Raw genomic sequence first — 17,816 nt, forward strand, 5'->3', positions numbered from 1 at the left:
ATCAGGGCTCTGGCTGTATCAGCCTCAGCCTTGCTGGGCGCGCTCGTGACACGTCATGTCTTTGCTGCTGTGTGTCGGAAGGCGGAGCAGGGCTGCTCCTTACCTCCAGGTCATGTCTATGTGGCAGAGCTGTGTCTGTGATGGATGCCTGTGCTATCTCCCTAGGCCAGGATGTGCAGGGTGACTGTCTACCAGTTTTGCTCATGGCATTGAAATGTGGGGCATCCCCAGGGAGACTCCTGGAAGTCCAGTCTGAGGCTGGCCCCAAGGGTTTCAAAGGGTAAACTTCAAAACTCATCCCTGAGCTACTCAAGACAGCAGAGCACCAAACTCTGCGCTTGCACCCGGTGACGGTGCAGACTGGGCTGTGAACTGCTGGGTCCAGTGATGCACACAGCTCCATTCTCATTGAAGCCACAGGCTCTGCCCAGTGCTGGCTCCTTGGTGCACTTGGGCCTTCAGGGCTTGAAGCCTGGATGCAGAGCTCTAGGTCATGAATGAGGTGGAACCGCCACAGTCAAGATGGAGGTGCTGACGCTCCCTCCCTGAGGGCCCTGGCTCCAGGCAGCTTTGCATCAAGGCATTCAGATTTCTTCCCCCTCCAGAACTCATCCACTGAAAGGGGAGAGGGAGTGTGGATTCTGAGTATTGGTGTATGCTTGGTGACCTACCCTGATTGCTCCTGGTCCCCTGCAAGGTTTCAGTGAGGCCTTCCTTATCTGCTTGGAAGCATCCCTCTAGCCTGGACCCAGCAGATGGAGTTGGAGCACTTGTGCTGAGGCAGTCGGCTCTCCCAGCACAGGAGATGTCAATGTCTCTGCTTTCCAAATCTAGGGCCTCCCAACTCCTCCCCCAATCCGCTCGATAATTCCAGCTGCCTGCATCAGGGCAGGCAGAGAACCAGGCTGACTGAGGCTGCTCTCTGGACTCGGATGATGCTAAATTATCTTCCACTGTGGGAACACCAAATTTGTTCTCTTCACGTGAGGATTCTGCTCTTCCTTGGTTCCTACCGAAGCTCTTCAAGATGGGTGACTTGGAGCTGAAGCCAGCCTGGGATTCCACCAGGGCCATGACTGAGAAGTACCTGGACTAGGAACTCTCTCCAGCCAGATTGCCGTGCTCATGTACATCATTTTGGCTCAGCTAGTGAAGAAGGGGTGCATTTGGCAGTTCTGTGACTACAGGGACCACATCGAAGTGGCTGGAGTAATGCGTGGTGCTGTGGCCAGGCTAGCTTGGAACTAGGTGGCCGTTTCAAGGCAAGGCTGTCCCCGTGGGCTGTCTCGGGGTGTTTCTGTTGCAGAGATCCTGTAACGCAGTGCTGTGGTCTCTTCTCTATACATACAGAGCCTCTCTGCCTTGATTTGCTCTCAGTAGGGAATGCCATTACAGCCTCTGAACCTGGTCCCAAGGCCAGGGACCCCTTGTTCTTCAGCCCTCAGAGAGGTCCTTCTTTCATTGCAGGATGTCCCTTATTGCCTGTCTTTTTGTCTGAAGGTTTTTTTCGTTTCTAATTTATGGTCTCTCAGGCGCAAAACATGCAGCGGCTGAGACATTGAAGAGCCGTCTTACCCCACTGAGGTGTCTGTATTAAAGCACAGCGTGTTCTTCCCACTCCATTGGCTGTACAGCTTCTCTTGGCCATTCTGTGAGCTTCTTACTCTGTGTGCACCTCCTGGGGGATGGGATCTTTAGGGAGGAGAGAGTCCCCTCTCCTCAGAGAAGCAGAGTGAAAGGGATCAAACAAACAGGGTTGTCACCTGCCCACCCAGTGCCTCTTTTCCAGGTGTTCTGCTTGCACTGTTTCTGTTGGAGCCTAGGTTCTGATCATCGTGACTTGTTATGGGAACTTCACCTTCAGCAGAACTGAACGAAATGACTGGAGCTTCTGGAAGGCTGCCTTTATATCCCCTCTGGAGGGTGACCGGTAGGGGGCCTGGCTCATGCCCCAACCTGTTACCGCTGCCCCGGGGGATGAAAATCCTTTCAGAGCAGTGGGAGTCCTGTTGGTCTCATGCTAAAATCAAATAGCAACAATCCTGTTGCAATGGTCTCCTCAGAGGAGTGGAGTTTCAGGTGGATAATTCCCTGGTGGCCAAGCAGAGGGAGTAGCCCGTCTTTTCCAACAATGGTGGTAGCGATGGCTGGAACTCTCAGTAGCATGGCACATGGATCACACTGGTACGGGAGTTTGAAGACAATGAATTGGCCCTTGCGTTAGTGGAGCAGAAACTTGTCAGGAGTCCCCTGACTTGATCCTGTGCAAGACTGGCACGTAACAGTCTCAGCCTTCCAACAGGGGACATCTGTGCTGACCAAGGAGTGGAGCCCAGGCTCATGTTAGATCTGTTTTTCCAACAGATCTGCATCTGATTTGTATCTTCCCTTGTGGGACTCTGGACATTTCTCCAAGTGGTGTTCACCTAACACCCAGCCTCACTGCGTTCTCCCAGGGGCATGCTGTCAGGAAGACAGGCTCTTTCCTATCTCTTTGCTTCATTCATCCCTCTTCACCGCAGAAGCGCAGCATTAGGGAGTGTGTCAGCCATGTGCTGCCACCTCGTGTAGCTGAGGCACTGGTTGCAGGGGCCTCACCACAGAGGAACATCCTTTGGCATTTGGCGCTGGTTGCTCCCAGCAGTTGCTGAACTCTCTTGCTGCTGCCATGAGCAGCTCTGCCTCGTGGAAGCTTTGGGGGTGGGCGGTGTGAGGACCCCATGATGTGCGCTGGTGGAATCCCTGGCACTGAAATGGATTCCACCGGAGTACCAAGCCACCAGAGTGCCTTGGCGCCGTCTTGATAAGCAGGGTTGATGTATGTGTGGGGGTGGGGTTGTGCTCCTCTTCCACACCCAATGGTATGGGCTCCTCTCTCTGATTGGCTGGCAGGTGCGCTCCTTGGAGGCCCACATGTACCCTGAGAAGCTCAAGGTGATCGCCCAGCAGGTGCAGCTCCAGCAGCAGCAGGAACAGGTGAGATTGCTGCACCAGGAGAAGCTGGAACGTGAGCAGCAGATCCGAACGCAGGTGAGTGCGCTGACCCTGCCTCCCATCTCCCACCGCCCCAACCCCCTTGAGATCACATGTGGCCCAAATGCTGACCCTGTCCTTAGCTCCCCTGCAGGGAGATTTCAGATGGTTTTGCCCACAGCCTCATGTGCAGGTGTTTAAATCCAAGGGTGTTGGGGGGAGCGGCCCGACGACATGATGCGCCTCCCATCAGGAAGACCTTGGAGTCTTTCCATCCTCGGGCTGGCTGGGGCTGAGAGCGTGGTGTTGGCAATGCTCTCAGCTCCAGGGGAGGGGGAAGGGGTGCAGCGCCTATGGCCTTCTCGCACCTCCCCTGCTGGGAGGGGGCGACGTGGCAGTGGTGGCAGAGAACTGTCTTCCCAGCTCTCAGGCTGAGGGCATCATCTGAGGCTGCTGCTGTGGAAGGGCTGGCTCCTAAGTGAGAGGGCTGAGGGAGAACCACAGCTTGTAGCTTAGTCCTTTTGCTCTAATACTCCATCCGGAAGTCTCGGTCACGTTCCATAGGTCCCCCTCTCTCTCCCTTGGGTAGCAGTGAGCTTTCTTCACCACTGGGGAATGACCACATTGAGGAGGGCCTGGGTTATCATGTTGGATCAGATCTCGTGCCTAGATGCCACTCTAGGGGGGGAGAGCTAGAGCTAGAGAATGTGACCTTTGGCTCTGCTTGGGCCCATGTCAGGTGCGGTCTGGTTAGTGCTGGGTAGACAGCTCTGCTGGCTGGAGCGTGATGTCCCCCTAGTAGGCGCAGCATAGTTGGTAGCCAGGTGAGAATCTCCCTGAGTGCTGCTTGGAGGGGTCCATCCAGGAGTAGTGGGAGTTCGTTGTCAGTTCAGTCCTTGGCTCTTCTGCTGAGGGGTAAGCAGGGGCAGTTCTTGGGTTCTGGTTTGCAGAAGTCTGTCCACGAGGACCTGACAGCTCTCCTCACGCAGGACCGCTGTGAGCTAGCTGCCATCACAACAGACCTGGTCTGTGTTTGGACTAGCAACCTAGTGCCAAAAGCACCCGCTTCACCGCAAGCCAGCCGGTTCCCTCAGGGCCCTCAGTGCCTCTTAGCCTAGTAAGTGCTGACATTCCCCCTCCACCCCCATTCAGAGCTTCTGACACCATCCAGCATATGATGTTGTGTACCCCCCACGAACTCTCCATAGAAAAGCATTTCCCTGCCCAGGGAAAATGAAATCTCCTTAATCCTCATGGCAAAGAGCAGGCAGATGGATCGTGTGGGCTGTGAATATCCAGTTTGGCCAGGCCAAGCTAGCGTGCTAAACATCCAGAAGTCCAGGACATGCCCAAATGAAGGTTGCTGCATAATCTGACCCCTGTTCCCTCCTTGGGCATTAATGTGCAGTTGAATTTCATGGTCACGTACAAGATTCTTCCTGTAGGTCCTCTGCCTCATTGAGTGCCCTGGCTGTGCAGAGTGTAGTGAATGAGGCAGGGTGGGATGTTACTTTTTAAATCCCCTCAAAGCGATTAGCTCCTTCCTGCAAAGCTGATGTTCCCTATATTGGCGTCTTCTACATTTTGCAGCTGGTTCCTGCTTCAGCACAGTCTGCAAAGGAGCTCGCTGCAGAAGACTGCTTGGTTGGCCATCACTCTAGCTCTCTATCGGATCCCAGCATCCCAACAACGCTTGTCAATTCCGTTTTGGTTCCTGTACCCAATTGTCAGCTCTGGCCTTGGGCCTTTTGGTCCTGTCCTCTGCAGCGCATAGTATCTGTTTTTTTGGGGGACCCTCTTAGTCTTTGATGCTTTCCACCTTATTGTTGGTGTGTTGGTGCGCCAGCACCGGGTGTAGATGCTCTGGCTAAAAACCTGGGCTGCCAGCCGGAAGGGTGCTTGGTATCGGTGCCTGCTCTATTGTTTGGTGTCAAGATGACTTTGTTCTGTGGAGCTTGCGTATGCCTCTGCTGTGCCAGTGCTTCCCTGAATGTGCTGGTGCCCTGCTGTCTCTGCAGGAAAGGCATGGGGAAGGAGCCCACTCAGGAGCTTCAGACCTTGTCAGTGCTGCAGTCCTGACGGTCACATCATTAGGGTCTGCCTTGGAGCCTAACACAACGTGCCAGGGTGCCAGGCACGTGTGCACATGTTACCCTGAGCACATAAGAATCATGGAGCAAGTCTGCAAGTCCTCCCTGAGGGACCGTAGGGGGAGACCTGTAAATCCAACTCCAGGCTGGGATGGAGTGCTCTGGGGAGTAACCTCCCCGAACTAAAGCCTGAGTGGGATGAGACAAGTGCAGATAAAACAGTATCTCTGCCGTCCCTCATTAGCTTAGTGCAGGGCTTGCGCTTTGTGTCAGTGGGATATTACTGTCCTGCCAAAGCTTATGGAAGAGCCTCTTGCACTTGCTCCTTGTGAGTTTGTGTCTTACACAGAAGGGGACTCTCTTGGTGCCAGTGACTTCAGCTTGATTCAGAGCGAATGAGCTTCAGGCCCTCGTTCCATCTGCCTTATTGCAGGCTCTTCAAGGGAGATTGCTCTCCCAGGAGATCTCTGAATTCCTCCTGAAGGAGGGGATTGTCCTGCCAGTGTGCTTCCATGCCCGTCCTGGGGAGGCCCTTCTCCGTATACTCCATCCTACGCTCACACCTGCCTGAACGTGACACCGGGCATCAAAACTTGCAACAAATGCCTGAAATGTGCTGCACCTGATCTGTGATGGGCCATAACGAATTGGATATAATGGCTTAATTCCCCAACCTGTTCTTTAAAGGACCACTTTACTGCTGTGTGACCCAAACAGGTTTTAAAGAGAACTGGGCAAACAAATTCAGTCATGTGCAACCATAACGGCTCCCTGCTTGAGCCATCAGCTTGGTTTGAACCATGGACTTTTGGATCCCAGCACAGATCTCTACCATTTGAGCTAAAGGAGTAACTTATCCTCTCTGTGGACCAGCCACCAGATGCGGGGAGTTGGCACATTTTGCCATTCTTTTACTTTTTGCTAGGTGTGATGGGGTGTTCACCCCACACTGGAAAGGAAGAGGTTAAAAGCAGCCTAGAGAGGCTGCCCAGGGAGCATCCAATCAGAGAGAGGCTGCACAAAGCAGCCAGTCAGGGCCCAGTGGGCTTAAATAAAAGAGAGCTGCAGGGCAGAGCCGGGTCAGTTGCTTCAGGGAGCCCAAGAAGAGAGAGTGGTGCTCCTAGTGGGCTGAAGGATGGAAGCACCTTGGACAGAGCAGTTGGTAGCAGGGACTGGAGGAGCTAAGAGGTAACTCCTGGCTAGCTACTGGGACTTGCAGGCTGGAGGCCCTGCAAAGAGGATGAAGAAGGTGCAGGGGCTGTGGAGAAGTGGCCCAGGGAACTGAAGCAGCACTAGCAGAGAAGTTAAGGAGAGGCAGCAAGAGGCTGCTATCTACAGGGTCCCTGGGCCCTGCTGCCCCCCACTCACCTCTGGGGAAGCGGCTGGACTATTGACGGAGATACTCCTCCCCCGCAGAAGGGGGAAAACACAGATGGTGACACAGTCGGAGGGCCGAGACATGAAGAGGATACTGCGGTTCTAAGACTGAGGCAAGTCTGCAGGCAGAGAAGGCAGCGAGAGAGGCACCACCAGGAGAAGGCGTGCCAGCTGAGAGAGCTAATCCCTGAGATGATCGGCAGGAGGCGCCGCTCTGGTGAGTGAACTCCGTCACATTAGGTAGCAAGCAAATGCTGGAACTCAGGAATTCCTGGTTCCATTCCTGGCTCTGGGAGGGGACTTTGATTTAATAGAGCAATGGTTACAGGAAGTCAAGCCCATAGATTTAGCACTTTCATTCGGAGAGGCAAGGTGGCTGAATAGATAAGACTTGGATCTACCATATGAGACCTGCATTTAGTCCCAGTTTTGCCTGAAGGGACCGTGTGCAATCTGTTACCATATTGTAAAACGAGGGGCCGATACTTGATTGCCTCCTAAGTTAATGAGTGAGGCTCCACTCAGTAATAAGTGTTCTGATGAGCACAGAAACAGTTCGCTAGAGATGCGACAGAACTCCTGGCTCCAGCTCCATGCATTTTCTTCTTGGCTACAAAGCGCTTAGGTGTGCAGTCTCCCCTCTCCTCCCTGCTTCCTTGCAGGACTATGCTGTTGTCTCAGCAGCCCTGAAGAATTGGCAGCTTGGATCATTGGAACGGGGGAAAGTCCTGCAAAATCTGGTGTATGTGGGAGCGCTGTGCTGCATGTCAGAAGGTCCCTAGGGTTTGCCATTAGCTCTGGGAAAGTCTCCTTATTTTAAACCCCATGTGCTGGTAGTGCTGTTACTGAAAGGACTGTGACTAAGTGTCTGTCTCTCTTTCTCTCCCCATTTCACATTGCTAGGACCTGAGTGATTTGAATTGAGAAGGCCACGCCAAGGGTTGAGGCAGTACCTTCACCCTGGCCTGTCCTAGAGATGCATTCATCACAGATGTTCTGTAACATAGCTATATCATCTGCTCTGCATGTGCTTACCGAGCTCTGCGGCTTGGTTGGGCTCAAGAAGGGAATCCCAGTTTAGTCTCTGTGCACTAGGGTTTAGTTCCCCTTCTGTGGAAGCCAAACTTAGTGTGTGTTTTGGTTTGGCCAGTTCTGCTTCTCTTCTCCCCTCCCCCTCCCAGATGCTTGTTTTGGTCCTTGCTGAACTTTCGCACCAAGCGCAGCTAGTGCTCCGACCAGCCTAGAGCAGCACCTTTCCCCGATCACACTGTTGAGCAGCAGCACCAGGCCATCACCATTTCAGCTGTGCTGTGTGTTGGGCCACACCTAGAGCTTGCTCTCCAAGAGTGAGAATCCTGCACAGGAGACCTCTGAGAGAGGAAAATTCAGTTCCCTTATTACTTTGTTTTTCCAGAGCCCTCTGGCAGGATTCCCACCGATGCTTGGAAATTCCCTGTTTTAAGGGTCTCCCTTCTCTCGCGCACTCCTGGGTTTGTGAATTTCTGAGGCGCTCTCTTTTTGTGCATTGATCAACTTGTTTGCTCTTTGTGGGAGCTTCACCTTCTCATAGGAATTGTCTGGAATGGTCTGAAGGCATCATTTTACCTTGGCAATGGGTGGCACATAGCTGCCATCAGGAAGCCTGGCTTGTACTTTAACCCACTTCCACTGCTCTTAAGAACTAAGGGAGTTCCACTAATCTCTCGCTAGGAGGCAGGAGTGAGAGCCCTGCACAGATAGTATTGGACGTGTCGGCCCCCTACTCCCCCTCCCGGTAATTCTACTTCTCTGCTATCCTCTGTGAAAACTTAAAGGTAATTCCTAGTACGTTTCTGGGAATTCACAAATGTGCATTTTTAAAATGTAACTAATACAAACAGGGTGTCTGATAGAGGAAAATGTATGTTCTAGTTCTGCAGTCAGACAAATGGAAGTTTTGATTTTTGCGTACAAATGTAAAACTAAACATAACATACAAATTTAGGAGCCAAGTTTCGCCTTATTTTCCCCCTCTATTAAAAATAAAATCCCTGTTGAAGTCCCCTTTCTGTATTCCCGAGAACACGCAACATTTTTAAAATTCAGCTACAACCAGCAATGCTGAGGCCTTCACCATGTTTCAAAAATAGTCCGATCTTCTTTGTCAAAACGACTTCTTTAAAAATTGTGGCTCACTCAGTGCACCTGGCCTCATTCACTGTTCCCCATCACTCCCAGGCACTAATGAACACGTTACATAGTTATACCATTGTAGACTTGGACTAACTCCTTTTGGTTCAGTTACTCCGGATTTACATCGGTGTAACCATGAATAGAACAAGGCAAGGATCTGCTGGACCACTGCATGTTCATTGTGTGCTGAGTGAGGTGGTAAGTCTTGTTGAAATCTTTGTGAACATAAAAACTATAATTTGCACATCTTCCTTTCTTTAACACTATATTATGCTAAAATACCTACATGTGCGCACCCTGCCTGAGCAACAGCCAGTAGTTAAAGAGCATGTGAATGAAATTCTTGCAAACCCTGTACTGCATAGGCCACACTCATACCTCCAACAATCCCTCCCCTCTGTCTAACAGCTGGTATGCTCATGAAATCAACCTCTCCCTTTCTTCTCTATGTAACCTTTACATCTAATTGTAAAAAAATTAAGTTTGTAACATTCGATTCAGTCCAGACTGGCTCTTAAGATTGTAGGGTTTTGTGGGGTGCTTTTTGGACCACATCATCAAGATTTTGTCCTTGGCCTGAGATGAGATTGTGGTTACACTGAGCACAGGTGGTTTTGTCTTGCTTCACCAAGTTCCCTGCTTCAGAAGGGCATATGCACCTCTAACGTTTTGGGAGAGGGCTGTTTGCAGCGACTGAGTGTGTATGTTCTTCTTTTCACCTTTCTGGGCTTCTTTAGGTTCAGATCTAGAACCTGCTCTAGTAGCATATAAATCTGGGTGACCTCCTTTAAAAAAGTAATAAGTGAGGCGGCTGTTAAGCCTCACTCAGTGCCACAGCCTGATGCAAAATTCTAGGCTGTAGGGGGTTATCCTGCTGGAAAGGTGCCCTGTAAGGAACTCAGAATGGTGCCCTGTAAGGAACCCAGGGGCCCAGCAACGAAGTCCATCTATGGTACAGAAAAGAAGGGCTACAGCAGAGATCCAGCCATCACATCTGGCTTTCCTGGATCCTAAGACTCCTGGCAAGGGAAAGGGTTCCTCAGGTCCTGGCTGAGTAAAGTGGTCACCTGCCTGGGTGTGCCCATCCGATTTCACCTGGTAAGAGTTCCAGCAGCGCCCGGTCACGGTTCTGGTGTGTGCATGTGAAATCCCAGGATGTGGGATTGACCCCTATGTACTCCCCCACAGGCTCCATTGGATTGCTTCCTCCGAAGTTCTCTCCAGAACAGTCACCTTCTGGCACCATGGGGATGAGTCCTTGTGCAGACTGGTGCTGTCATCGGAGCTGTAGGCCCCACTGCCCAGCTCTCAGCTTGGTACTATGGCAGTCTTGGCTCCAAAAGTTCTGCTGTAGTTCCGCCTCAGGGGGAATCTTGTTCAGGCACAAGAATGTCCTTGGAGCCTTGTTTGTCATGTTGGACAGCCCCAGGATTTGTGAAATTTAATACACATGGGCACTGCGCACCTTTTAGCACTATGCTGCTCTTCCTTCTAAATTGGCTTCTTCTACAAGGAGTGAAGCCAGGGTCTCCTCCTAAGATGATAAAGGTTCCTATGGGGATCCTTCTACTGCAGCTGCCTCCTGAGTCCCTGGAGTAAGTGGTGGTGCTTTTTTAGGGAGCCACTTTCTCTTGCGGAGGAGGAAATTGCCTCTGGAGGGACAGTCCTTGGAGGCATCCTCTTGACTCCTCTTGAGATGGGACTGACTTGACTGCTTCCTCCAGCCTTTGGAGCTGTCATGGTGTTTCAGGATCACCTGGGCAGAGTGCTGTTCCTCTAGTAGCCAACCCCAGGAAGCCATTCAGGCCTTTGAGGTCTTGGAGCTCCAGGCCAAAAAGAGAGAACAGCCCTCTCTGGCCACGGGCGTTCCTTTGGAGGGGGACTAAAAGGGTCTGGAACCCTTACCTCCACTTCTGTCAAGTGGGAAATTCTTCATCCTTCAGGCTAGATTCTAAGGGAGGCTGGCTTTTCTTATCTTTTCCAGCATCTGACCTTGGGGCTAACTTGTGGCTGCTGCTGCAAATGGAAAGTCTAGAACAGAGGAGGAGTCATCAGTGTCCAAGTGAGTGGATGTGTTTGGAAATGAGATTTACCTTTCATCTGCCTGGTCCCTGAGAGCAGCCAGTTACGAGGCATTTATGGTCAGATAAATTCTCTCCTTCTGGTCCAAAGCTGCCCCTTGAGCAGTACGTTTCCTGAGGACAAAAAAGTTCCCATTCCAGAAGCTCAGATGTTGGGTGCCGTCCCATGAGTGAATGCTGAGGTGCAACTCTTGGAGAGCCGCAGTTACTGGTTAAGTGACCTTTCTTTTCTGGAGATGTTCCAGGAGGGGTCTGGTTCCCTCAAGTCTTTCTTTGATGTATCTGGATGTCTCTCTCAGCACATGTTCCTGGCTCAGGTTTTTTGGTCACTCTACTGCAGCTCAGGTGTAAGCTATGAACTGACCTTGTGAAAGCACAGATCTCTTCAGCTTAGAGGCAGATGTGGGAAAGATGGAAGTTCATGGGTGCATCTCTGGGCTTGAGTCTGTCTGTGTTCCACAGGAAATCTTCAGTTGGATTCCATCAGGGACACTTAACAGCAGATCTCTTCAGGATATGGCTGCCTGCAGAGGCCAGACCATTTAAGAAGCCCTTCTGATCCAATCAGAAAACAAGTCTTGCTCTTTGGCCTCAGCTCCTGGTGGCACTAGAGGAATTCAGACCAGTCATGGGACATTGAGTCCTCATGCTTTGTTTTACCCCTCCCTTTGTGGACTATTCCCAATATTTTCAGGCATGACAAGCCATTTCTTCAGACTGCTGGTTCCTAGCACTCGTGGAATGTGGGAAGCCATGCTAATAGCCAAGCCCTCTTCCCCTATTCAAGGATCCCACTTACACGAAACTGCTCCAAGAGGAGATCTTGGCCGATTGAAAAGTGGGAGCCATAAAAGGAGTACAGGAACCCTAGCAGGGAAACAGCTTGAGTCCCAGTATCCTTATTCGCAAAAGAAACTGAGGCCTGCACCCTATTCTAGACCTCAATGCATAGGACACATACCCAAGAGAAATCCAGTCCTGCTTGGTTTTTCTGGGGAGTGTAATTCCTGCTCTCAGCCCTCAGGACTGGTAGAGGGAGGGCCCTAAACCTTAGTGATTTTATTTCCATATCTCAAGGGAAAGTCCAGGAAGCCCCTCAGATTCACGGTGTGTAACTACCAACACGTGAGGGTGCCTTCGGGCTGGCGTCCTGAGGGCATTCAAGCACTTGGCTGTAGATGCAGCCTTTGTGTTGTCAAGACCTGCAGGGGTATCTGGAAGACTAACTTGTGAAGAGGCAGCGTCAGTCAGTGGATATGGCCTTGGCGTGGGAGTCAGTAGACTTGGGTTCCAAACCATACTCTACCATTCACCTGCTCCCTTGGGCAAGTTTTGGGGTAATGCTACTTGCCTTTCAATGTAAGGCACTTAGAGATCTCAAAGTGAAATGTTCTACACGCACCTTTACCCCCACTATACTCTAACGGCAGCAGTGTCCATGCCCTGGGGGAAACTGTCTCTGTAGATCTGAGACAGACCAATCTACCACGGTCCCAACTTGGGCTTGACCTTCCTGGGAGTCACCCTAGATTTCAGAAAGGCTCTAGTTGCTGTCTTTAGGATGTCATCCAGGCCGGTGAGCTAGGCACACCCAGGGTAGACGGTCCAGTGTAAGTTCTGAGTCCTAGGCCTGGCAGCCTGCACAAATGCCCTTTCCCAGTGTCATGGCTGCAGGGGTGACAGCCTTGTGTGCCCACCAAACACTCACCACGTGGACGTGATCATTCCCCTTTGGTGTCTCGGATACTCTCGACTCTAGTGGATGCTGCCACAGAACGTCTTGCAGGGATGTCCTGCTTGTCAGGTGATGTGGAGGATACCTCCAGTCTCGTCTGAGGGCACTTCAGCCTACCATCCCCAATGACACGAGTCTTAAAGTGTGGCTTCTTATGAGCAGTCACTCAGACTCTGGGGCTTGTCTTGAATCTGCAGGTGAGGTCACCAGGAAGGGAACTTGTTTTGGTACATGTCAGAACAAGCATCCCAAGACCCACCTGAGAGCAGGCAGTGATCCCCAGTGTGGATTGGATCCCTTTTACGCTGGCTTAAATTTTCCTGTTTCCTCTCATCCCCGAATACTGAGTAAGACTTGTCAGGACAGAGCCAGAGTGATTGTCCCTGCCCCAGCATAGGTGTGGCAGAAGTGATTTTCCATTCTCAGAGCTTATGGTTCTGTCCAAATGCCATCCATTCAGTCCTCCCTCTTCCTCAAGTAAAGATTTCTTATCCCAGCTGGGTAGTGTATCCAGACCTTGCAGCATGTTGGATCTCTGAGGTCAGGTGGACCTGTGCTTATCTCAGGAGATCAGGGGAGTGCTGTTAGATTCCAGAAAGCTGCCTGCTCAGAAACTACCAAATGGAGCTAGGTGCTCAAGGGCAAGGCCTTGACTTTCTGTTTTGGACTTCCTGTCTCTGCAGTTGCCAGGGTTAGCTTTGACAACACGAAAAGCTTCCTTGGTTGCTACTCCTGCCTCCTGTATTTCTGTGAAAGACACCTCCCAGTTTTCCCTCCCCTAGTGAAACCATTAGATGTTCTTGTAAACTTTACCCTTCATTCAGGGGTCTGCTGTTCCATGGGCATGAATGTGGGGTTATCCAAATTGCCTTGGGCATCTCCCTGTCTATGCCCCTCACACTGAGGGGATTGGAGCTAAAATGCCTGCTGACCAATTCCCCTCTTCTGACATCCCCCAAAGACATGGTGGTGGTTCGGTCTCAGCCCAACTTCGGACAAACAGTGTTGGACTTTCATTAGGGCTGTTGATTTTAGTCAGTCGCTACTACCTGTCTCCCCCAAAGCCAGCCTTGTGCTGGGGTGTGTGGGAATTTGTGCGCCTCGAGGGTTAAGAGTTGGTAGCTGCTGCTCAGAACTAAGCAGTGTGGAAAGCCAAATCGGTTTGATCTGTGGCCTCTGGAGAAAAATCTGAGTCAAGCTAAGAGTCTGCGTCCATTCCTGTGACAGGCCATCTCAGCTGACTTGCTTAGCGTGATGGCAGCTCAGTGGTGTTTTCTGAAACTTGTGCTGGGGCTGCTGTCAAACGCTGCAGCAAAACGGATGCTGCTTTCTGGGGTTGAGGTTTGGTCACTCTTCACCTGGCAGGGCTTCTCAGCCCCTCTTGGCAGAGGTCACTGCTGGCTTCCACACTGCTCTCCTGCAGTGGGAATCTGAGAGCCATTGTTGGGAAGGAAGGGATCAGCACAGCTACATGAGGACATTGTCCAGAAGTAACTCCTCTCCTTTGAGGTGGTCTCTGCATGTCCCCTCCTCATCTCTCGTTAGCCTGGTGCTGCTGGAAACCAGCTGGGAAGCAGTGCTGGATCTGGCTAGCTTGCTGGATTTCCAGTTGCAGGACACATTCACGTGTGGCAGAATTTTTTTAATGGAAGTTCCTGGCCCTTGTGCTTCTGAAGATAAATGTCCAGACATGAACCAATGCAGACATTCCTGAGTCTGCAGCCAGCCTGAAACAGTAGCTGGGGGAAGTAACTCTCCCACCACTTTGTCTCATTGGATGTTGGCTCAGGCTGATGCATTGGTGTAAGCAGCACTGATTTTATTGCAGATCCTCTACCCAGTGGAATGGACAGGGGCTGGACTGTGCTGCTCTTCTTTGTGCCCAGAGGGGAGAGTGAGTCCCCGGTAGAGGGGCAGGCTCAGCTGGGAGGGAAGTGTGATCGTAGACCAACGGGCTTGTGTCAATACTTATGCAGGCTGGTTAGCACCTCCAATCAAGAGCCCTCCCTGTGCCCGTGGCCTTCAGATCCCAAGAGCCAGCACTGGGGGCGCGGAATTGTTCTGAAATCTGAACCTAATAGTTTGGTATTTAGGGGAAATTAGTGATGAGCTTCAGCGCTGCTGATTGGCTTGTCTTGGTGAGGTTCTCAAAGTGCTCTTAGCCATGCAAAGGGTTCGAATCTGTGTGATGGCTGGGCTTTGCCTCCACAATTCTGGACTCCCCAGACTAGGTGGTGGGGATAGCATGGACATTGCTCACTGTAAAGGTCTGAGCTCAGCCAAACCTACTGCGATAGCACCCTGGATTTCTAAGGCTGCCAGCTGTGCGAGCCCTGAGAAGGATGTGTGGGGTCAGATGTTCCCTCTGGCTCCGAAGCGTTCAGGGGAATGAAAGAGTTATGGACTCATTTCAGCCCTCTCCCCTGGCTGGGGGTGTAGTGATTTACCTCTTTTTTGTCTTTGCTCTTTTTGTCTCCAAATGCCTGGACTCAGAGCTCATCTCTAATAACAGCAGAATGAATCTCACCCAGCTCCCAAAGCCACCTCTCTGATTTGGCGCCATGTGGACTGGAATGGAAGGAGGCTGCAGGTTGGGATTGAAGGGCATTGGCAGATCTGTTGCATCATTTGCCTGCCCCAGTTTATTAATCCTTCAGCCTTCCCAGGTGTATGATCCTGTAACTTTATTTTTGGAAGTGTTGGGGGTTGCCAGTAGAATCCAGATTTGTGACCCTTTGGGCACACTGCCAGCCCAGCCTCTGCTCCTTCCCTAAGGCTGTGTGTGTGTGGGGGGGGGGGGATGATGGTGTGTTTTAGTGCTCTAAGGGCCTATCCCTGACAGGTTGCAGGTGGTTGGATTGTCCCTGGAGGCATCCAGAGGGAAGTGACCCTGCTCTGGAGTATGGCAGAGTTGACAGACTGGTTGGCATTGCAATGTCCTCATCTGGTGCAGGCTGGTATAGCCACAGAGCTGGTGGGTGGCCAGCAGTGTGCCTGGTTGGAGACCCCAGCTGTGCCTTCTGGGGACTTGCCAGAGCTGTTCTCTTGGCTCAGTCCCCAGAGAGCTTGTGGCTGAGCTCCTACCTGTGGGCGCAGAGGGTGAGGGGTTGGCGGCCCTGGTGAAGAGGGGAGCGGTGTGCATGGCAGGCTGTCGACTGAGTATTTCCTGGGCATGGAGTGCACTTGTTGGTTCCATTCCCTTTGGGGTGCTGTGACCTGTCCCCCTTCGGGGGGAGCTCCTCCCCCTTCCTGTGCCCTGGAGCTCATGGGCACTGGATTCACCTGCACTGGAGGCGTTGCTGGGCAGCTTCCATACTCAATGGCATCTCTTTCTCTCCCCAGCTCCTGCCGTCACACGGTCCCCCAGCACCCACCCATCATCCCACTGTGATTGTACCAGCGCCGCCTCCTTCCCATCACGTCACCGTGGTAACCATGGGCCCATCCTCCGTAATCAACACAGTCTCTACATCCAGGCAAAACCTGGACACCATTGTTCAGGTACAGGAGAAAATCTGGGAGGGAGGAAGCCGGAGGAACTTGGGGGCACCTGTCAGAAGAAGGGGAGAATTTAGGACAGGGCACCTTCCAAGGCCAGGATTGTCCTTAGTGGGGAGAATTTGAGAGCCCCTGGGGAAACGTCTGGGCTTCTCTCCATAACCCCAACACTGAGTGAACATCAGTGGTTCTTGTGGCCGAGACTCCCAGGGGCTCGGGCTTGGAGATGGGATTGCTTAGGAGAGAGCCGTCTGAAGAGCGTCAGATCTTGCTATTTCCACCCCGGATGTGTGGGCAGCACCCCACCTGTGCTAGGTCCTGGGAGAGAAGCAGCACTTCCAGTTCTCTTCTACGCTGTGTCAGGAGGTCTGCCCTTCAGTCAGAGGCATACATGAGAGCTTTAATCCAGCTGGCTCAAGCAGCATGGGCTTCAGCCCGAGTTAGCTGCTCAAGTACGGTCTGTGCTGCTACAGCAGCTTCCCTGCTTCAGTAACCGAGTGAGCTAGATCAAAGCTAGCTCGGGTACATGCGCACGAGCTGCGGTCACACCCCATGATTACAGCATAACTACGTACCCCTGAAGGGTCTGCAAACCCAGCTATGTGTCTGGTGAGCTGCCCATGTGATGCTACTGAGTGCTGGGGGGTAGCTAAGGGCTGCTGTGCACTGTTCAGGCTGGATATCCCAGCCACTCCCTAGCATGGCTCAGTTTTGCAGAGGAGGTGGGAACCAGACTGTTGGCGTGTCTGACCTGGGATGCAGCATGTCTCCATTCAAGGTACCCAAGGATGGGGCTAGATCATTGACGCTGCAAAGCAGAGAAGTGGCTAATGTTGTTGGGGACCCAGCCCAGAACTAGCTGGGGAGGAGAGTGATAGCAGCCTCTCTGGAGGAGACCCCTCCAGAGAACACGGGCACCAGGGGATAAACAGGCATAATTGGGTGGTGCTCTCCTCCCTGCCTCCCCCAGGGATGTAAGCCCCTGTAGCCAGGGTTCCCTCTCCACTCCTCTCACTGTTCCTTCCCCTTGGCAGGCAATTCAGCACATTGAAGGGACGCAGGAAAAGCAGCTGCAGGAGGAGGAGCAGAGGCGTGCGGTCATCGTGACGCCTGTCCGGGCGTGCCTGGAGCCCTCCAATTCTGACACCGCCTCCGACACAGAGGGGGATGACAGTGACTCCATGGATCAGAGCAAGGAAGATCCCTCAGGGGAGGGGGAGCTGCCCTGACCCCCCCAGCCAGCAGCAGGGAAAGGGGTGGGACTGGGGAGGGGAATGTCAGAGAATATGCTGAAATTTTTAAAAAATACAATGCGATTTGGGTCTCTTTTATGACCTTTTTCAATACTGTAAATCGGAGCGCTAGAACCAGATACGCTGAAAGTTCATGCTGCAGTTGAAAGCAAACCGGGGGGGCGGGAGGGGGGTGCTGTGTCAGTGAACCAGCACTGGGGGAGGGAGGGAGCTGTTTTTAACTAGAGATGGGCCAAAACTGGAACCCAGGATCTGAACTCAGATGAACTGTTTGGGGGTTCGGGTAACTGGGACCTGGAACCAAATTGCTTGTGGTTTTGTAAAACTCAAACCCGACTTACAGTAATCTTGCAAAACTAGTCCCAGCTTTATCCAGCACTGGTGCAATGGATGGCGTGGCTGGTGCACAGGCGCTGGGCTGTTCATGGGCCGGCCTGAGTTCTTGTTTCTTGTTTGTTGGTAGTTTCTCTATTTTAAAAAAAGGAAAAAAAAAAAAAAATTTAAGGGACACCATCAACTGAAGTCCCATGGCACAGAACGCGTCTCCTGCTCTCAAGCTGACTAGTGGAGAATAGAGAGGAATGTGTTGAGGTTACTTGGCACATTGGACGGTGCTCTGTGTGTGGTCGGTTTCACT

The 17,816-nt window shown here is 52.1% G+C and overlaps 1 protein-coding gene across 3 annotated transcripts in view; it reads left to right on the forward strand.

The window, feature by feature from the left end:
- Positions 1–17,344, forward strand: part of TFAP4 (transcription factor AP-4) — a 32,662-nt gene extending 15,318 nt beyond the window's left edge. The window contains exons 5-7 of one of the 3 annotated variants that reach the window (XM_039492139.1): positions 2,893–2,976; positions 15,771–15,929; positions 16,961–17,344. In XM_039492139.1, coding sequence (XP_039348073.1) covers positions 2,893–2,976; positions 15,771–15,929; positions 16,961–17,155 — 438 coding nt within the window. In that variant the 3' untranslated portion in view covers positions 17,156–17,344. Of the gene's footprint in view, positions 1–2,892; positions 3,031–15,770; positions 15,930–16,960 lie in introns of all 3 variants that reach the window. The other 2 variants (XM_039492138.1, XM_039492140.1) reach the window with 2 other exon arrangements.
- Positions 17,345–17,816: the final 472 nt, after the last annotated feature.

Source organism: Mauremys reevesii, linkage group 10 (genome assembly GCF_016161935.1).
Source record: "Mauremys reevesii isolate NIE-2019 linkage group 10, ASM1616193v1, whole genome shotgun sequence".
NCBI lineage: Eukaryota > Metazoa > Chordata > Testudines > Geoemydidae > Mauremys > Mauremys reevesii.